A 22,133-nucleotide genomic window follows, 5' to 3' on the forward strand; every position below is an offset into this window, starting at 1 on the left:
GCACTCAAAGAACACCGGGGAATTATCTTGTTTAGGTCAGAGCCATACTAGCCAGTCTCAGAGATGGTTCGAGTTCGTGTTCCTCGGTTCAAGTGCTCTGAAATCTACAATGGGGGTGTAAGCTAAAGGATTCGAGGTAGGAGGAGTGAGTGGACGAAAGCCCAAATGGAGTTTTTGAGAGTCCGTCCCCTGGAAGAGAGGGCCTGACTCCCCTTATATAGAGTTCGGGGGGCAAGGTTACATGTGGAGAGATAGGTTTCTCCCGACCCGAGTGGTCGAAAGCCCGAGGGAGGGAGAAGCAAGTAAACTTGGCTGGCAAACCATCCTGTCTTGTCTCAGCGTCATCGTACGTCCAGGCATGGTCATTGTCGTGGTTGTTGTGATCTTGCTCCCACGTCGTGTCATGGCATGGCGTGGTGCTACAGTGTCAGTCGTGAGAGCACTGTTGGCACGGTGGTAGTTCGCCAACTGTCCTACGCGACGTGGTCTTGACGTGGCGACAGTGAGGGAGCAGGTGGCTACTCTCGGGTCATTGGTCACCCTTCCTGGTCGTGGTGCCGCTAGCCCTCGACCCTGGATGGCCAGGTCGAGGCACCCCGGTGATCTGGTTGGTCTTGTGAAGTCAAGGTTGGGGTCATGCGCCCATCCTGTAGCGGGTGGGGTTGTACGCATGTCCTGTTGGGCTGACTTTGGTCGGCGCTGCGCCATACCGGACGTCATCGCTCTAGGGTGTTGTCTTGTCCACGCAGGGACATGTAGGGGTGCATCCACCTCGAGATCCCGCGCCTCAAGAGATGGTTGTCCTCTCTGTCCTAGCGGAGCGAGCGGAGCGAGCATGTCTCTGTCAGGGCAGGTGTACTCGGTGGTGTTCGGCCTCTTCCCGTCCTTTCTCGGAAGTCAAGATGGGGGAGAGGTCGAGCGATGCTACATAGTGTGCAGTGGAAGGAGAAGGAAGAGGTCGTAGTGGACCGCGCAACTCGGTGTCCGCCCCAGGGCCTGTATGGCTCAAGCGGGCCGTAGCTGCTGGGCCTTGGGTAGCCGTACCGCCAGAGTGACTAATTAATCGATGCCTTGAGATACCCAGGGTATCATGACCCAGACAGTATGCAATTAAGGGGAGGGAAAGGCTGGGGCCGCTCGATTCCAGCCACCGGGGTTGGAGCCGGCAGCGAGTGGTGACGCGCGAGCTCCACTCGCCACCAACATCGGCCTTGGCTTAGCCGGGCGGGCGCACCAGCGCCACCAGCACCGGTCTTGCCTCGGCCGGGTGGGCGGCTCTCGCTACGGGCGGAGCGAGGACCACTAGCACCAACGCGCACGACAGGAGTGGGCGAGCGAGCGATGCCGGATGAGGCGCGCGGCAGTAGCGAGATAAAGTGGCATCCGCTTTCGGGACGGGACGGACGGAAGTGGCAGCCGCAAGGCGCTGTGGTGGAGAGGAGGGAGCGGAAGGGGTAATAAGGTTTTTTCTTTTTTTGGAACGGTTTGGGGCAAGGGCGAGTGGATGAGTGGTCGTTGGGTTGTGTCGTGGTCCACCATCGGCACCTTTCGGGCGGACGGACGCCCTGTGCATAGCATTACCGTTTTCCCTTTGGAATTGTCCGATCTGAACTGTTAATACCACGTAGCAAAGGACTGCAAGTTGGTTGTATACTGACATGGATGAGAGAATAGCGAAGCGGGCTGAACACAAGAATAAAAAAAACTTTGTGAGAGAGACAAATAAACCATGTATTAATAGTGAAGAGGAAACTCTATAAAGATTCATGTAACCAACAACGGCATGTATTATTAGCCTTGCTGCTCGTGACTCTAATGGTAATATCTGTACGCATGAGTTAGCTCAGTACGAAAACAGAGGAAGGGGCTGAACGATGGGATCTGGCGGGCTACAGATCGCTTCAGTCTCGCTGATGGATTTACCATAACAGTGACAGTGTTAGTGCTTAGCCTGTGGTGGGCGATGTGCTAGCTATGCTTGCAGTCGGAGATGCTTGTATCTGTATAATTCGATTGAACTCCCTGGTACGTGTGCGCTGCCTACTGCTAAGCTATCAGCAATGGCTTCCCACGGGGTGGTGTTTTTATAAATTTTTTTCTCCTCTTAACAAAATGCTCCCTCTGTTTCAAAAATAGATAGATTTTATAGGATTCGAATTTTGTTTCAAAATACTTGACCTTCTCACTTCTCAATATATGCATTTCTTATTTCTCAATGTATTTTTCTCTTTTTCATATACATCTTTCTCTTTTTTTAATACATCTATATCTCTACTCCTTGAGAGGTATTTTGGTCTTTTGCCTTTTGCATTGGTCTCCGTAAAAGATTCTTAAACATAACGTAATATGGGATGGGCGGGATACGTGTTATAAACACGATTGTGAAAAATTTCTGAAAAAATAATTCGGATCGTCATCATTTGCTTTGATCCCCTCCCACTCACCAGCTTCGTATTTCTTTGATGGACCGTGAATCCGAAATGCCTCAGTGTCAGAGTATAGGACATGGACATGTCATCTTCTTTACCCGTCCCTTCATGTATACTCTGATTTATCCAACAGCGCTTTTTTATTTTTATACCGGAGGCCTGCTGTTTTAATTTAAAACGAGTAAATTTTCTGCTCATTTTGATGTTCTTATTGAAGTCCATTTTTATTAACCTTTTCTTTTCTTGGATTCTACTAGTTGATGTGATTAGTTGAACTTGGCAACAACCTTTGCCTCTGTGAATCTAGTGGTGAACTGATAGCAGCGATTTTTTGCAGTGCAACCTGAATTTTCACAACCCTGCAGAACCCTGGTTTTGTTTTTTTTCTTTTCCTAATCAGAATTATTTTTCTAGCTAGGATCAAATCGTGTTCTTTTCCCTCGTTAACACTTGGGGCAAATCCTCTTTGTTTCTTTTGCGGCCGAGGGAGCAAATCCTTGAACTGATGTGGCAGCAGCTCAATAGGCATTAAGAACAAAAATCTCACATCTGAAGTCCAGGTTTAATAAGAGAATGAGAGGTACTGTCACTGTGTATCGGTAAGCACAAATGAAGGCATATAGCAGTCATATATGGCCCACACAAAATTTTCAGTCACAAAGATCCCAGAAATCCTGCATCTACTTAGATACTACTCCGTAGAGTAGTATAATATCGTCCAATGACTGAAATAGAAAAGGGATGATGCTTTGGACACAAGTAGGAGTACATCATCATAATTCATAATTCATAATTCATTACTTGCTTGCACTTGCAGAAAACACAGCTTCTACACATAGCATGGCATGCAACTGAGAGGAGGTTGACTCCATGGAAAGCTGCCTTAAAACATGTAGCTCCATGAGAGCTCCCCCACATTGCACAATTAGCCTAGCACTAGTAGTATATAGTAGTACAACAATTAACTAATAGTAAGAATAAAATAATCCTTAATCGCGTATATATATAATGCTTATTTATACCGTGACCAATTCTTGATCACGTAGGCTGCAGTCGTAATTAATCAGTCAGTGTTGGGTTGATGATGAATGATGATCACTTGAGGCTTGACCTCCGAACTGATGTCTGGTGGAGGAGCTGATGACGGATCGATCAGTTGAGGGATGAGAAGCTCCAGAGGTTGATCTCACCTTCCTCCTCCCACTCGTTGGCCGCGTCCGTGGCCATGGGCGCTGGTGCGAAGAACGTGCTGCGTGGGTCCATCATGCCGTACTCCATGCACTTGGGCGACTGGAAGAAGGCCTCGATGTCCGCGAGCGCGGCGAAGTCCGCGTCGCCCGCCATGTCCATGCCGTCGTAGCACAGGTCAGTGTTCCCGGTCTCCGGGGAGCTGACGCCCGACGACGCGTCGCCGTAGCTGCACGGAGGGGTGGCGCCGCCGTTGGCGGCCGTGGAGGAGGCCGAGTAGGGCGCCGCCGCGCCCGCGGTGGCGCCGGCATGCAGCTGGCTGCAGGTGGCATTGGCGGCGGCCGCGGCGGCGACGCGCTGGATGGACTTGGGCGACATGGCGGCGGCGGGGATGTGGAACGGGAGGTGCACGGGGAAGTTGAGGTCGGCGGCGGAGCCCTTGAGGCAGAGCAGGGCGGCGTCGTAGGCGCGCGCGGCGGCCTCGGCGGTGGAGTAGGAGCCGAGCCATATCCGGGTCTTCTGGTTGGGCGCCCGGATCTCCGACACCCAGGAGCCCCAGCTCCGCATCCGCACGCCCTTGTACTGCCTCTTGCCGCCGCCGCCGAAGCCCGTCGGGGCGCCGGCGCCCTGCCTCGCCGCCACCGCATTGCCGGCGGCGACGTCGACCGCCGCGTCCTGAAGCTGCGCGCCCTTCACCATGTCGCGAACCTGTCGCACGCCGCGTCCGCGCTGCTACTGGCTCTGATGCTCTGGCTGCTAGAAAGTTCGATGCGTGATGTCGATGGTTAGGAGTGCAAGAGCTCGATCAAGAACGCGACTATGCAAGAATAGCTGGGGTAGGTCAGTAGTTGTGTTGTGTGTGGCTAGTGGCTGCTGCGAAGTGCAGCGTCCGATGGCTTATTTATGGGACACAGCCGCATCCGACTGTGCGCGCACACACACACATTTAGCTGTGTGTGTGATGCGCATTTTTCTAACGATTATACTCACATCACGCTGATATTGCCCGGCATTAGTTTTTTTCGTCCAATACATCATCGATATTCGACCGTACTTCATCAGTACCACTGCCATTCTCTGCAATAATTCAGAGTAAAAATACTAAGATATGGATGGGGTGATGAAGGATCCTACTCAGTTTGTTCGCTTGTTATTTTCAGAGCTTATCTATCAGTCAACCAGTATTTTTCTCTAGCAAAGGCAGACTAGTTCCGACGTACTACGCAGCATGTCAGCGACCATCGAGCAGCGCGGGTTGCCTTGGCCCCAGCGACAGGCTTGTATGCTTCAAGTTTACTCGATCGAGCGTGGATCAGCACTTCAGCAGCTATGAGCAGCTGCAGAGCGCTGCAGCAGCCCCATCGGCATGCATGCGTACATGATACGTTCGGTCGTATCAGCCATACTTATCAGTCATGATATAGTATTTTTCTTTCACAACAAACAAATATCTATCAGCTTATAAGCCACAGAAACGATCAAGCGAACAGGACGATAAGTGTAATTAGTGCTGACTTGCCGTGCAGTGGCTTGCTCGATCGATCATAACTCATAAGGGAAGAAGAATCTCAATCGATCGATCATCGTTTTGTGTTGCACACATGTACAAACTGGACTGGCCTGGTCATTTTACCGCTATTTGTGGTTGTTGGGGTAATGGTGCCATACCAAACGTTCGATCGTGTGCATGTAGATGTGCTCGAGCTAGCTCTAGCAGCTAGGTCCCGTAATGATATATGGATGAGAAATACGGGATGCTTTGTAGAAGGTTTTATCTCTGCTTATGGATCAATCAAAACTATACTAGGTCTCCTAAAAAAATCCTCCGCTAAAAGACTACAATCATTATGCATCAACGAAATTATACCCAAGATTACCGTATCATTAAAATCTATGGCTCCTAATCCTTTCTCACAGACTTCAACTTGATCCGATGGCCAACGTTATTTGGATCTCCCCACCCAGGCTTTAACGCACGCCTCACACATCCCGCAGGCTACAGTAAAATTGAAACCAATGAAAGTCAATTAAGACAAATATGAAAGTCAATCAAGACAAATAGGAAGGAGGGATCCGTGACTCCGATCAAGGCAATTTCAAGAATTGTCATTATAATGGAAAACCCCACCCCGAGCCCGGCCCCATCTGACACGCTCCTCCCAAAACTCTTCATGCCATTCTGGTATTGCGTCAATAAGGAATGGCGACGGACCTGCCAATATACCCACTCGCACGTTTCGTCAAGAACACGTGGGACCTGGTTTGGTGACCCCACACGTCAGTAGGAGCAGTGGAGCGTTTGCAACGTGGCTAAACCTAAAAAGGTCTACCCCTTTCTTCTCATAAAATACCAATGACGACTCCCTGGACAAGGAAGCAAAACAGGTCATTTACAGTCCGGGCCCACAGAGAGAAGATCGATGAAGATGTTTAGCACATTTGGTTTTGCCTATTTTTTAAAAAAATAGAAGAAATATCCAGTTTCATCCTCCAAAGAGAGGAGTTAGACCACTGTGTTACAAAAGTAACATACATGCCCCGACCGAGTTTACAAAATAAACGAACCGACTTGACACGTGATTATGAAAATAAAAGGCCATTATGAAATAGAACACGCAAGCTAGAGACAATTAGTTTTGTTCTATTTTTTAGATATATAGCTTTTGCTATGCACCTAAATATACGTTATGTCTATATACACAGTAAAAACTACTTCCTTCATTCCAAATTATAAGTCACTTTGATTTTTTTGGTACATCCATTTTGTTATGCATCTAGATATAATAATATGTCTAGTCTAGATACATAGCAAAATGGATGAACAAAAAAATCAAAGCGACTTATAATTTAGAATGGAGGGAGTATGTATCTAAAAAAGCTGGAACGACTTACAATTTAAAACAGATGGAGTACTTAAAACTTACTTGATAAATCAGTTGATTATGCCAAAAAGAAATGTTTTTTTTCTTTTATCCAATAATTTTTATTAGTTAGCTTTCTAATACCCGAAAATTATTTGAAGAAAGAAAAACAGAATGGGAGAGAGGGAGAAACCGAGGAACAACCAGATAAATATCCATCACGGTTGCACACATATATTTACGACTATATCTACTATTTAATTTTTAAAAAGATCAAATACAATTTTTTTCATTTATCAAAAGTGAATTATAGAGTTACTTTAAGAAGCTATATCTACTTTAAGAAGCTTGGTACAACATCTTTGATTATTTGGGATGAAGTTTGCATGAAGTGGCCATGAAGATCTCCAAGACATGTTTAAGGACTTAGGCAGATTGTAAATTATATGGTTAATGCGAGAAATAACTTTATTATGTATTGTTACGTGTAAGTGTTTCCCGGATTGTATAGACATGGTCATATATAATTATGTGAAAGTTGAACTCTAGGAAAAAAAATCATTGTTTGATTGTTTCCATGTATATTACTGAAATGAAGCCGTAGCGTTAGCACGGGCACTGTATTACCATAGGTATGTAATTGTTTTTTAGAATTATGAATGTAATTGTTACTGAAGGGATGAACGTAATTCATTTTGAAACAAGGAACGTTGGCACGTTTCATGTTCCTGGCTGCTAGAGAAGTTTTGAAGCTTGATCTGTACACTGCTTTCCTGACAATTTACTGATTCTACACATAGAAGTGAGAGGGACTCACTACAAGCTAGCCAATACGTCATCACCCCGTCGCAATAACCACGTCCAAATCGAGAAGCACGTTCAACTGGCTAGCTACACGAACACGACACATCGTCGACGTCTGTGTACATGGCCAGGCCAGCTAGCTATACGCAAGACAACCTGAGGAAAAAGTCTACTACACACATTACATTCTACCGAACACACCCATCAGGCCATCACCCAGGGTCTTAGTTAACCATGTGCTAATTACTTTCGACCGTGAACGAACAGCCGGCGAGTTGACCACGCACAGGAACGCGCACTGTGCACCGCCCATCCCTCCCCGTTCCAGTGTTCCACACAAAAGGATAGGCAGCCACAGCCTGGCACATGCACGTGCACCCCAAGTCCCCAACCCCAAAAATATTCACTTGTTCAGCAAAACAAAACAATGGACATGCCGGATTCCACCACCGAGCTCGCTCGCAGTCGTCCCCGGCCGTACGAGACGAGCGGCGGGCGAGACAGCGATCATCGCAAGGCTGCAAACGCACGACGGGCACGCGCTCGCGCCCGACGACCAGTGTCCCCGCGCGCGGCTGCAGCTGCAATGCAACTGCTCGCGGCGCAGTTGGCAGTCCGGTCGGCCACGCGACAGACCGAGCTGCACCACGCACGCAGAGCACAGTAGTGAGAAACCACGCCGATCGAGCGGAGCCGGTTGCCAGGTGGAGCGCGTACCAGGTGCCGCGCCACCGTACCCAGTAACATGCGCGGCGGGGGGTGCCGCGCCTTCGCGCGCAGCTTCGTCCGAGATGCAGCCAGCGGCACGGTGCGGGCGGGGGCCGGGGCCGGGGCGTGATGGCGACTGGATCGCTTCGCTTGGACATAGCGACGGAGCGGGGGGGGGATCGGTGCGTGCGTTGCGCGGCGTCAGCAGAACGGAGGATAGGAGAGTGGAGGGGCGTTCAGCGTTCTGGCCTGGGCAGGCACAAGCGCACCAGCCAACCAACCAACCGGCGCCGTACGGAGGTGGGCCGTGGCGGTCAGGGGTGTGTGTGCTGGTGGGTTCCGCTAGCGTTTTGGCCTCTGGTCAGCCGCGCGGCAGGCAGGGGGTGAGGGGAGCGAGAGCGAGCTTGCTTGCTTGCTAGCTGGAGCCGCACTGGCCTCCGACCGCCAAACCGCGTCGAGCTGATGCGGACGGACGGAGAGATGAGATGACCGAGACAGATGGTGAGAGGGATATGGCCTCGAGATAGATCAGCATGTCCATGGGTGTTGGGTGGTGGCCTGCTGGTGGGATTCCGGGATAGCGACGCTTCCATCCATCATCCTTGCTTTGGTTCTCGCTGCTGACGTTGCTCTGCGTAGGACGGACACGGACTATGTGGGCCTCTGTGGAGGCATCGTTCAGTACGTTATCGGCTGGCAGTGGCACTGCCTCTGGCAGCCGTGGGATCGATCTGTATGACGTGAGACTCGAGCACATGTTTACCGTATCATCAGCCTCATGCAATGCAACGATATTAAAACCGACTGAAGCTATTTTATTTTAAGAGAAAAATACTATAGATTCTAGCTGATAAGCTGGCTCAGACCCGTGTCGTTGCAGAGTACGTACAGCCGACGGTGCCAGCGCAAAGCCTTGTTTGAGATAAGATAAGATGCTCGAAAAGCTCGATCAGCCTGTGTGTTTGAACGCAGAACTATCGTTGATCACATCCACAAGTATTCTCGCCTCAGAATTCAAACACGCAGGTTTGTTTAGCTTGGCCTCCGGCTATTGATGAACACAGACGCCTAGCTTTCGCGTCTTCGCGATCTGGCTCACGTACTGGTGCAGTGCAACAAACAATGAATGAGCTCACAGCCGCGCATTGAACCTCAGCTACCAATCAGCAATTAAACGATCCGATGCATGGCCATCAGCTACATCGCAGCGTGAAATAAGAAAATGAATGCGTTGTCAAGCTAACTGGTCTGCTAACCAAGGCCCTGACGCTCCAGATTACCAATAGGCATAACAAAAGATCATTTTAGCCTGCGTCATTGGATTCCACACTGTGCCAGCCAGCAGGCATTTAGTCAGTGGTCCTACAGTAACCCGTACCTTAAGGATAAACAAATGGTCATTTTAGTCCAGATCGAAAAGCGTGGTTAATTGGTCGGTAAGTCCAACCCCGGCCCCCCCCCGGGCAAGGCATGCCGCCGCCGCCGCCCGGTTCCAGGCCGCCAGCTGCCGCCCCTCCCGATCCCAACCCCACCGCGTGCACGATCTTGACTTGGGGCGTCCTCTCCATGTCCTCTGTCCTTCCCCCTTCCTCCGTAGTCCGTACACACCGCGCATGCCATGCCTGATCATCATGCCCTCGGCCCTGCCTGCGCTTGATCCGATTCCGACTGCCATGCCCATGCATGCTGCTGCCATTGTCGTCGCCGTTGAACTGAACCGGGAGTAGCTAGTAGCAGCAGCAGCCAGCTCGATGAGGCAGGCAGGGCAGGCAGCAGCCACAGAGCACACAGAAAATCAAAATCTCATGCTCTGGTCTCCGTGTGTCTATGTCATGTGATTGGTGGTCTAAGGAAGCTACCGCTGCACTGCTTGATTCTAGTGGTAGTAAAACAATATGGTTTCCCCATGACCTGCTTAGGATGAGCTTGTTTATTGAACGCTGAGAAGACAGGAGATCCGGTACCTTGCGGCTCAGCTGTGTGTAGTATATATATTAGTATTATTAGTATTAGTATTAGTATTAGTATAGTACTGTACTGTATATACTAGTTATTTAATCGGCCGATGTTTATTTGCAACGCATTCATTGGGCTGGCTGGGTTCTGCCGAATTTTTTATTTTTTAGTCTTTTTTTTGAAAGTTTTTCACAAATACGTCTCCGGAAGAAAGATTTCAGAATCTGGACCCTTAGCTCAGCGTCATCAATGCTGGCGCCGAGCTAACACGTCTCGGAGCCAGCGTCCCTGACGTCGAGCTCTTGGGCTCGAGACCCACGTGGATGTGACATGGCAGGGAGCTCGGCGTCAGCCACCCTGGCGCCGTAGATCTTGGCGCCAGGGTGAATTACGGCGCCAGGGTGAATGGCGTCGAGCCTTTATTACGTATGGGTCCAGTCCTTTCTCTCTTCCTCCCCCCTCTCTCTCGCATCTCCCCCGCCTGAGCCGAGCAGAGCACCGCCACCGCCGCGCCCGGATCCCGCCACCGGCCGCCCGAGCCGGCGCGGCCTCTCCCTCGCCCTCGCCGGAGCCCGCCACCGGCCGCCCACGCCGCGCCCGGAGCCCGCGCCGGTCGCCGTCTCCGCCCCGCGCCCGCCCCGGCCGCCCTTCCCCGCTTCCTCGGCCGCGGCCGCGACGGCCACCGCGCCGGGCTCGCGCCCCGTGTCGCGCCGGACCACGCACCCATGGCCACGTCGCGCCTGCGCCGTGCCGTGCCGAGCCGCCCGCGCCTGGCCTCGCCTAATTGGCTACCCGTGCCGACGTCCGCGGATCAATCGTTGCAAATGTAAAAATTATGAATATGCAATGTACCTACTTAGTTGGCATTTGTTATTTACTAGTTAATATGATGACTTAGGTAGTTGATTTAGTTAGTGACCTAGTGATATATATATGTAGATAGATAGAAACATAGATATATAGGTACATAGAGATAGTTAGATAGCTACTTAGATAGGTAGTTACATATTTAGTTAACTAAATAGGACCTAGCTATTTAGTTAGTACACTGTATCTATGTATATAGTTGTTATCTTATTTACTTAGTTTGTAACTAGAAAGTACTTGTTAGGTACTATCTAGCGTCTAATTTGGACTAAAGGACATGTGTTTCATTATGTGTTTGAACTAGATGAGCAACCTAGTGACCATATATCATGGAGGCACCGTTGAACATGATCACTATGGATATGTTGAGTTTGTTGACATACAAAGCATGCCTATGCTATTCAATGATAGGCCTTCATTTAGTGAGATGCTTGCACGGGCTCGGAAGGAGCTGTATTGCCTTGGAGATGATGGCATTACAGTTGAGGGTGTACTGCACCTAGGTTCTCCTACCAACATCCTCAGGCGAATGATCCCAATTGGTTGTGCGGAACAGTGGGAGAACTATGTGAGATCGGCTATGAAGAGCCAGCTGCAATGTTTGAACATGGTTGTGTGTCGGGTGTTAGTCGATCCCATCCCTCATGGGTTTTTTTCCACCAATGGGTCAGTAGGCACACATCGACCCTCCCGTCCCGGAACGTGATATGGATGTGGAGGTTGCACCTATGATTCCCGATGCTCAATCTACCCCCAATACGGTAGTTAGAGATGCTTGTCTGACTCATGTTGTTGTGGCAGATCCTCCTTATGAGATCCCTTTGACACAGAATCATCTGAGTAAGTGTCTTAACCACATAGTTATTAGGAGCTTACCCCCTTTCTTATATCCATTTCTTTCATTCTTTCCTCATTTCTCTACTTATGTTGTAGGAGACATTTCTTAGAATATGGATGTGTCCCCTGTTGCTGCGTAAGTGCACTTTGGAGATGGATTCCGTGGCTCCAATAGTGTTGAAATTATGCATGATTCGGAGCCATATGAGATGGCAAGGGCTCTTGATTCTGATGATGATCGCCCTATTGGAGAGCTGACAGAGAGTGATGTTGAGATGCTGAGGCGTATTGAAGCGACCTGATTTCCGCGAAGGGAAATCCACAGAGTCAAAGTGTAATAAGACCGTTGAAGATCATATTACCTGAATTCCAGTCGAATATCACATCCATACAACGTAATATCAGAGTACAAATAGTGCGGAATTACATAATTTATTACATCGCCGCATTGGCGGAATCAAAAAGTAGCATTTATTCGGAACAGCTAGAAGATAAGATCGCCAACCTCGAGCGTAGGCACGAACCCCTCAACCGTCAAACTCCTTAGAGCTATACTCCTTAGCAGAACCTGTGTGCCAAAATTTATCAGTACGATTTGTACTGGCCACTCCCACCCTATGAGCTATGCTTTGTGGAAATTGGATGCAAGTTAGATATAATCAAAAGGAACCTATAAGGCCGGGGTTTCCTATGTTTTAGCATATCAAGTATATAAGATTAGTTGGTCAAGTTTTAACACCATTCCCACACCCATTCCACCCCATTTCCGTCTAGAGCCAGGTTTCGATCCTGGAATCGATATACCACCATCTCCACACCATCACCATACCACACCCATACCATCGCTCAGTCGACAGGCCAACTCCCTCTCGGCACTGTCTCAAGGCCCGTAGCCCCTGGCTACGTCCGAACACTCACTCCCAGGGGGAGAAGAGAAGGACTCATCTCACTATCTAGTTTAAGCGAAACCCAAGAAAGGTCCATAGCCGACAAGTCGACATATGTATCGATCGATCAACCATACACTCTGCAGAGGTTTTACATAACCACAAGATCCGCCTTCCTCGCTGACCGTCGTCAACTGGGCTGATTCCGGCCGCTTGCTAGCCTAGGATAATGCCACTCTACCATTCAGCCCTGGTACACCCCAAGTCTAGTCTAGGGTGGCTGAAACTGTGAGTCATGAGCCGGGTCCACAAGGTCTTCATGATGTCTTGGAAGGGTGTGGGGGAAATCCTCCATGCCTCGTACCTCCCTCACACTGTCCGCTATCAACCTAGCAGTAGTGGCAATATCCTACCCAGTAGTCCGGCCGTCCCGCACCATATAGGGCGAGTGGTACGTAAGGCTTCCTGATAAATCTGAGTACTAGTAAGTCCTTAGGGATGACCAAGCCAGAATGTCTTCATTAGGGTTTCCATTTACCGTGCCACCACAGCACCTCCACCCTGGGCTCCTCCCATCACAGGTTCACACCTAAGGCCACCTCATATACCATTTACCCACCACATGTATCCATTCCAGGGGTGCCCAGGTAGCACCCCACGGCAAGACTTGCCCCAGGCTCGTCGTATATTCCAACTTGGTTGACTCAACCCTCACCCTCCACGCACCCAAGTCACACACGCAACACTCTCCCCATAGTCCAGATAACACCAGTTTCCACCACGCATCTATGTAGTGCAAGCGTAGTAGAAGTAATAAGCAATGAAACATAGTAGCAAGCGTGTGACTAGCCTAACAGCTGGGTGAGCAGGGGTAAGGTTGCATCAAGGTAAAGGCTATCAAGTAAGCATACTACCATGCAAGTCCTATCATAGTGTGAATATAACAGTAAGGTAAAGCAATAGCAGTTCTATATTAGCCATGCGTAATAGGTGCTATAAGGTTGGGTGGGATGTGGCACCTTCAGTGTAGTCGTTTCCGTACTCCTCACGGTACTCACGATCCTCGTCCATCCAGTTCTCCTCCGAGTCTGTAAACGATCGCATTATAGTCGTGTTAGCGACGTCTATAGAATAGCACAAAGAAACAATAAAAATTCAAAAGAGCCAAATGCACTCAAACATGGGTTCATTGCGTAGAGCTCGATTTTAGATGAATTTTGGTCCTAGTTTTGTATTTTTCTGAGGTCATATGAATTAGTTATGAATTTCCGAAGATTAAATCGTCTTTGAAAATGGAAAAGACTAAATTAATCCTGGGCTGACACATGTCACGCTGTGACTGGTCCACGTGGCATCATCGGCTCGGCTCTGAGCTGACAAGTGGGGTCTTGCTGACGTCATCTTGACGTCAGCATGACGTCATCAACATCATTCGTTCCGACAGGTGGGACCAGGGGCTCTTGGGTCACTGACATGTGGGTCCGGTCAAAGTCAACGTTAAGTCAACGGGCGAGTCAACAGTCAATGGGTCAGGGTCACTGACGTGTGGGGCCAGGGCTACTGACGTCAGTAGCTGACATCATCGTGACGTCAGCATGACGTCACCTCGGCTGTGATGTTACTGACAGGTGGGACCCGCGTGACGTTGTCATGACGTCAGCATGACGTCACTCATTGACATGTGGGTCCCGAGCCTCTGTGTCACTGACATGTGGGGCCAGGTCAACCATCAACGTTGACCGGTCAACGGTCAACATGGACCGGGTCTGAACTGGGCCGGTTGGGCCTGGTCAGGGCTAGATTTGGGCTGGGCTCAGCCCGCCATGTGTCGTGTGAGGAGGCCATCCACGTGGCTCATCTGGGCTCCATACGGGCTCGGTTCCAGGCTGTGGGTGTGAGCGTGGCTCACGGTAGACCAAGATGCGCTGGTCCATGGACCTATGGCAGGGTTCATGGTGGACCAAGTCCACTTCTCTTTCCTTGGGCATGGTCTTTGTGCACCAGGTGCAGGCGCGGGTGGCCGGCGAGAGGAATTCCCCTGCTTCCATTTCTGGCGTGCTCTTGCCGGTGGTGAGCTCACCGGCGAGCTCCTATGGCGGTGCTGGTGTCCAATTGAGGTGGGGAAAAGCTCCCCCACGCCATGGCGACTGCGACAGTGGGGTTGTTGTGATGGCTAGGGCTTCCTAGGGCTCTGGCCACGGCGGTTGATGGCTCGGCGGTGCTCGGCGGTGGTGAGGTCACGCGTGTAGGCTCCCTGGTGGCTCAGCTGGGCGGATAAGGGCTTCTATGGGTCCGTGGGAGCATGGTGAGGGCATCTAGGGCTCAAGGCGGGGCTTCGAGTCCCCCATGTGGCTGGTAGGGGCTCCACGGCGTCCACGGCAGCATGGTGGCGATGGTGAGGCACGCAGGAGCACTACGGGGCGCTGATGGGGCGGTCTTAGCGTGGTCGTGGAGGTGCACATGAGTGCGTGTGTACCCAGAGGCCGGAGACGGCCTTGGCCTATGCGCTCCCGGTGTGGAGTGCCATGGCCGGAGCAGCATGGTCTGGCGGCGAGCAGGGAAGGACCGGGCTTACCGTTGGTGTCGTCGGAGATAGGGTGGTGATGTAGTGGCGGTTCGAGGCCATGTAGCTCCGGAAGCAGTGCAGCGCTGCTGTAGCCGATCGTGGCGTCGGCTCCTGCTCCAGCGGCTTCGGAGGTGCTCCGATGGCGCCTCCTTCTCCCTCCTCCCTCTCCCTTCCTTCTTCCTCTCCCTTCTCTGGCTCGGGTGTGCAGTGGATGGCCACAAAGTGGTGGTGGGGCGATGAGAAAGCGCTAGGGCTCCCAGGGCCGAGGCTTTTATAGCCGAGCTCCATGGCACCCATGGCGGACGGCGATCGAGCGGTGGAGGCGCGTGCATCGCATCCAATGGCCTGCGCATGGTTGCATAGGCGCGGCGCAAGGGGACAGGGCCAGGAAATTCGCGTGACCCCCTGGCCTGCACCTGCCACGCTGATCGAGGCTTGGTCGGAGAGGTGTTCGGCGTGGGGAGGAAGACGACACTGTTGCCGGAAGTGGCTGATGTGCGAGACCCAGTTGGCAGCGGCAGCTGGTGGCGCAGACGGGCGCGTGGGCATGAGCGGCGTGCTGGGCCGACTCGCTGGGCCGCGTGCGCGCGCTGTGGTGGAAGGCAGGCGTGGTTGGGCTGGCTGGGCCACGAAGCCGAGCAGGCTGAGGCGGCTTGCGAGGCCTCCCTCTTCTTTTTCTTTTTCTATTTTGTTTTTCTTCTTCTTTGTTTTGAATTCAAATTTGTTTTAGAATTTGAATTCAAATCTGGTGGAGGTTTTGTTATACAAAAATGGAAATAGTTTTCTCTTTAAGCATTTATTCTTCGGTTTGATTAATAATTACTTTATGGTTTATTTCTTTAAAGGAGTTGTTAGGCATTACATAAAGCAAATAGAAATCCAAATCACCATTTGAGTTAACAAGGTATGATATATTTTATTTGTCAGTATCTAAATAAACATAATTAACAAATGACATGCCATGTTCATGAAATTGTTTAGTTGGGTTACAATTAATGCAACACCTAGGGTTGACTCCTACCGATATCACTTCAACATTGCATGGGGTTTTGAAGAAAAATTTTGTAGTTGTGATTTTTGGTGTGTGGATTTTTGGGTTGTTACAGTCCTACCCCCTTAACAGAATCTCATCCCCGAGATTAAAGCGTAACGTACTCTTCGAAGAGATAAGGATAGTGTAGCTGGAGGTTAGACTCTTTCTCCCATGTTGCTTCTCTCTCCGTGTGATTGCTTCATTGGATCTTGCACATAGGAATGGTTTTGCTTCGGGTCTCTTTGGTATCTCTACCCAGAATTCTGATAGGATGTTCTTTATACTCAAGTGTATCTTGAATGTCAAGTGTATCAGTCGGGATTACTTCATCGGGCACTCTCAAACACTTGCGTAGCTGGGATACATGAAACATGGGATGTACACCCGCCAATTCTTTAGGTAGCTCAAGTTTGTAGGCGAGCTTTCCAATCCCCTTGCAAATCTTGTATGGGCCAACAAATCTAGGGGCAAGCTTGCCTTTCACATGGAACCTGACAGTTCCACGTAGCGGGGATACCTTGAGATAGATGAAGTCTCCCACATTGAACTCAAGTTCTCTTCTTCTTTTGTTAGCATAGCTCTTATATCGACATTGAGCAATTCTCAAATTCTCCTTTACTTGAGTAACTCCTTCTTCTGCATCTTGAATCTTAGCGGAATCAAAGAATGATCTTTCTCCCGGTTGGGACCACATCAAAGGTGTCTTACAAGGTCTGCCATATAGAGCTTTGAACGGCGACATCTTGATACTGGCTTGGTAGCTGTTGTTGTAAGAGAACTCTGCATAGGGTAAGCATTTCTCCCAATCAGAGCCATAATTCAGCACACTAGCGCGAAGCATATCTTCTAAGATCTGATTTACTCGTTCTATCTGTCCATCTGTCTGTGGGTGATAAGCGGTACTAAAATCAAGTTTAGTTCCAATGGACTTGTGCAGAGCTTCCCAGAATCGGGACACAAACTGAGGACCACGATTAGATACAATACTAGAGGGAGCTCCATACAGTCTGAGAATATGCTCAACATATATATCTGCTAATTTTTTGGCATCGGTCTTGGTCTTAACTAGTACAAAGTGAGCAATCTTGGTCAAACGATCAACAATCACCTAGATGGAATCATTGCCTTTCTGTGAACGGGGCAACCCAACTATGAAATCCATGGATATGCTCTCCCACTTCCACTCGAGAACGTCAAGAGGCTTTAGCAATCCTGTAGGCCTTTGATGTTTAGCCTTGACTCTATTGTAGGTGTCACATCATGCCACATGTCCCACAATGTCTGTCTTCATGCCTTTCTACCAAAAGTGTTTCTTCAAGTCTTGATACATCTTTGAACCTCCAGGGTGAATACAGTACTTAGAATCATGAGCTTCTAACAGAATTTCCTCTTGTAGTACTAGGTCAGATGGAACACTGATTCTGTTCTTGAACCAGATGGTTTCTTGTTCATCTTCCTAGTGGTTGGTCTTGTAGCCTAGTTTCATCAGACTATGGAGATATTCGATCTCTTCACAGCTTTTTTGAGCTTGACGGATACGACCTGTGAGATCATACTGTATGCGGAGCTCATTCAACAAGCCATGCGGTAGTATCTCAAGTTGAAAATCTTCAATCTCTTCCTTGAGCTCAGGTGGTACGGATTCAGTGATCAAAGTGTGACAGTAACTCTTGCGACTGAGGGCATCTACGACTACATTAGCTTTTCCTGGATGATAGTGAATTTCTAGGTCATAGTCCTTGATCAATTCTAACCATTGGCATTGCCTCATATTTAGATCTTCTTGAGTGAAAAAGTACTTCAAGCTCTTGTGATCCGTATAGATATCACACTTGTTGCCTATCAAGTAGTGCCTCCAGATCTTCAAAGCATGTACAATTGCTGCCAACTCAAGATCATGAGTAGGGTAACGGTTCTCGTGTTCTTTCAACTGTCGAGAAGCATAAGCTATCACTCTTCCATCTTGCATCAGTATACAACCAAGTCCTTGATGGGATGCATCACAATAGACCACGAAATCTTTGCTGATATCAGGCAATGCTAGCACAGGAGTTGTGGTAAGCTTCTGTTTCAATTTCTGGAAGCTTTGTTCGCACTCGGGCGTCCATTCAAACTCCTTAGTCTTCTTCAGAAGGTTGGTCATTGGACAGGCTATCTTGGAGAAGTTCTCAATGAATCGGCGATAATATCCAGCCAATCCCAAGAAACTTCTGACTTCAGTCACATTACTAGGTTGATCCCACTCTTTCATAGCTTCAATCTTGGCTGGGTCAACTGCGACACCTTCTGCTAATAGTACATGGCCTAGGAAGGCAACTTTCTGTAGCCAAAATTTGCATTTACTGAACTTTGCATAGAGCTGATGTTGGGCTAGTTTTTCTAGTATAGTTCTCAGATGATGTTCGTGTTCTTCAGCGGTGGATGAATAGACAAGGATGTCATCAATGAATACTACCACAAACTTATCCAGTTCATTCATGAAAACCTTATTCATCATGTTCATAAAGTATGCGGGAGCATTCATGAGTCCAAAGGACACCACGGTGAACTCAAACTACCCATACCTAGTTACAAAAGCTGTCTTCGGGATGTTACTCTCTCAAATCTTCATCTGATGATAGCCAGATCTGAGATCAATCTTGGAGAAATACTTGGCACCTCGAAGCTGATCAAGCAGACCATCGATTCTTGGCAGGGGGTACTTGTTCTTGATGGTGACTGCGTTCAAGTTCCAATAATCAATGCACATTCTCATTGAGCCATCCTTCTTCTTGACAAACATAACGGGGGATCCCCAGGGTGAAGCACTGGGTCTGATATATCCCTTCAAGATGAGTTCATCAAGCTATTTCTTGAGCTCGGCCAGTTCATCAACTGACATGCGATAGGGTCTCTTGGCAATGGGTCCTGTTCCTGGCAAAAGATCAATGATGAACTCTATATCACGGTCTGGTGGCATACCCGGTAATTCTTCAGGGAATACATCGGGATAGTCTCTGACCACAGGCACATCATGAACTGTCTTCTCCTCTTTTTGTGATTCTGAACTTGCTTTAAGGGCACACAGGATAGAAGCGGACTTTCTAGACTGGGGTTCACATCTAATAACTTGGCCCGATGGGTGGGTCAGTTGGATGTATCTAGGTGAACATGGTATGATACCTTGGTGAATGGTTAGCCAATCCATACCTAAGATGACGTCTAGGCTCATGGAAGGTAACAGGGTTAGGTCGGCTTTAAAGATAAGACCCTCAATGGTAAGACTAACTCCCTTACAGATGTGGATGCATTTTAGGTCTCCTAAAGGTGAGCTGGTGATGATAGGCTTTTCACGTGGGGTTACAGGTAGGTCATGCTCTCATGCAAACTTGGATGATATGTAGGAACAAGTTGCTCCAGAGTCAAATAGAACTGATGCAGTATTGCCATTAACTAAAAATGTACCGTACACAATATCAGGGGCAGCCTGTGCTTCCTCGGCGTCCAGATGGTTGAGACGTCCACGAGTAGCAGATCCCTTGAACTAAGACTTCTGGGTAGCTAAGTTCTGTGGGCACTCAGCGGCTTTGTGACCTGGTTGGCCACAAGTGAAGCAGGTGAAAGGCGCACCGCCTGTAGGGGTTGGCGCGGGTGCCTTCCAATTTCTAGTGCCTAGTGTGGAGCGGTTCTGTGCTGGGCATTCATTCACAGAGCGGGAACGGTTGAAATGGTCCTAAGTGTTGCAGTCCTAAGCATAACGGTCCCGGGTGTAACGATCCTGAGTAGGGCGGGAGTATTTAGTGGTGTAGCCTCCACTACCCCTACTCTATCCAGGGTTGTCATCCCTGTTGTGGCATGAGCGTTTCCTGGAGGGTGCATCTCTGCGGAACCTCTTGCGATCACGGCCACGGAAGGACTCCTCAGGCTTATGCTTCCTCTCCCTATACTCCTCTCTAGCTTCAGCACGGTCTTTCTCGATCTGGATGCAGCGATCCACCAGAGCACATAGTGTGCTACTCTCAATACCGCCAAACTTCAGCTTGATGTGCGGGTTAAGTCCCTTGCGGTAATAGTACAGCTTCTCCGTTTTAGAGTTCCCAACATAGGAAGGTGCATAGCGCAAAAGGTTGGTGAAACGAGTAGTGTACTCGGTCACCTTGTCCTTTCCCATCTTGATGTTGCGGAACTCCTCGGCTTTGGCCTCCATGATACCCTTAGGAATGTGATACTCAGTGAATGCTTCGGCGAACTCATCCCATGAGATATTGGCAGGGTCCTCATGGGAATCACTAAAACTGTCCCACCAGGCGTGTGCTGCACCTGTGAGCTGGTGTGTGGCAGCTCCAACACACTCATCGTCGATGAAAGTGGTGAGGTCAAGCTTCTTCTCCATCTCCTTAAGCCAGTCATCGGCCACAAGCGGGTCAGGGTTGGTGCCATCATAGGTAGGTGGCCTTAGCTTCAGAAATCCTTCCAGCTTCCTTTGGAAGTCATTCTGCTGACCTCCCTGGCGACAGTTTGCTCCGTTAACAAGAGCTGTAAGAAGTTGAGTCTGTTATGCCATCACTTCTGCCAGGTTCGGTGGTGGTGGTGGCGGAAGGTTCTCCTCAGGTGGCGGGGTATTCTCTAGGTTGAAGGGTATCCCTCCACGTCCACGGCCATGGCCATGGCCACGGTTGTTGCCACCACGCCCCCCATTTGGTTCGACTGGTTCGGGGGTGGGCGCACGTCCACAGTTCATTAGACGATTAGATCGGCGGTTCGACATCTGCAACACGAATCATATAAATTTTAGTGTTTGTGCCATAAGTGCTTATAATTTAGTATGATTACATGATTTTGATGATTTAAAAAAAAACATTTATTCTATCCAACACTCATTTCAAAGAAGCAATAAGATCCATAAAATGCAATAAGATCCAAGACATTCATTACATGGGTTTTATTACATAGCTTCATCTCTAGTAGCTACACTTGAAGACTTGCGAGAATCGTACTACGCATAGTGTCTCATTTTACATCTCATAAGGGGTACATCAAGGGGTACAACTTATGGAAGCCACTGACATAACTCATGACCACGCAGGGTCATATACTCTAACTCATACACCGCAGCTGGGATACGACTGTTCTCGATCTCGATCTCCTCGTCAGACTTATGAAGTTGGGACACGTACTTCAAGGCCTCAGCGAGCTCCTCAATAGGCTTGGCTCTAGGTAGGGTAGGGCAGGCGTCTAGGTTGAGGCGAGTTGGGGCTAACTCAAACTCCTCTATCCTAGGCTTTGTCTTGTTGTGAATCTCCTTGGGTAGCTGATCCCACATACCCTTCATCTCCCTGAGGCGCTTCTTGTTAGACTTCTGCCAAGCCTGCCAAGTCCTCTCACACTTGTCCTATAGGTACTCGGTCTGCCTGAGTGCCTCAATCAGGTGACCCTGGTTGGGAATGGTCTTCTTCCTGAACTCCTCTAGCTCCTGGGTCATGGTCTTGTTTCAAGACTAGATTTTCAGCATATCAATCCCTTTGGACCTTTCTCTGTCTCCTCTACGGTTGAACTCGGCCTTCTTGTCATCCAACTCTCTCTGCAACTCCAAGACCTTGCTGTTGAGGTAGCAGTTTCTATTGCCTAGGTCGGCGGCTTTGTCCTATAAGTCGGCGACCTCGGCTCTATGGATTTCTTCACAATGGTTGAGCTCGTCCTGTAGCTTGGCAACTGTCTCAAGTAGACTAGCTCGCTCTTGTGCTCCCTGCGAGTCTCGCTCCTGGTACTCCCATAGAAGGGCCTGGTCCTGACGTCTCCTCTGCTCAAGCTGGGTCACGTACCTGTCCTGCTCTAGTAGGTGGATAGCCGAGACGCGAAGGCATCTGTCCTCCTCAGTAAAGATAACTCTGCCGGCTGCGAAACTCTGCTCACTAGGGGTAAGGCTGAGGTCGAGGGCCTAGGGAAGTAGATGGAACTCTGTTGTCTTCAGGTGCTCGTAGTGGTCCCTCATCACTCTGTGAAGTGCCTTGTGTGAGA

At 49.4% G+C, this 22,133-nt stretch overlaps 1 protein-coding gene across 1 annotated transcript; it reads right to left on the bottom strand.

Annotated features, from left to right (window-relative positions):
• Window positions 1-3,331: 3,331 nt before the first annotated feature.
• On the bottom strand, window positions 3,332-4,475 carry LOC136533484 (ethylene-responsive transcription factor ERF014-like). Its single transcript, XM_066526028.1, has one exon. The coding sequence runs from the start codon at window positions 4,314-4,316 to the stop codon at window positions 3,582-3,584; it is 735 nt and encodes a 244-aa protein (XP_066382125.1). The 5' UTR covers window positions 4,317-4,475; the 3' UTR covers window positions 3,332-3,581.
• Between the last annotated feature and the right edge of the window lie 17,658 nt (window positions 4,476-22,133).

Source organism: Miscanthus floridulus, unplaced genomic scaffold, assembly GCF_019320115.1.
Source record: "Miscanthus floridulus cultivar M001 unplaced genomic scaffold, ASM1932011v1 fs_898_1_2, whole genome shotgun sequence".
Lineage (NCBI taxonomy): Eukaryota > Viridiplantae > Streptophyta > Magnoliopsida > Poales > Poaceae > Miscanthus > Miscanthus floridulus.

Excerpts from the sequence above, each read along its gene's own strand:
- LOC136533484 (XM_066526028.1), bottom strand. The coding sequence starts at position 4,316 with ATGGTGAAGGGCGCGCAGCTTCAGGACGCGGCGGTCGACGTCGCCGCC.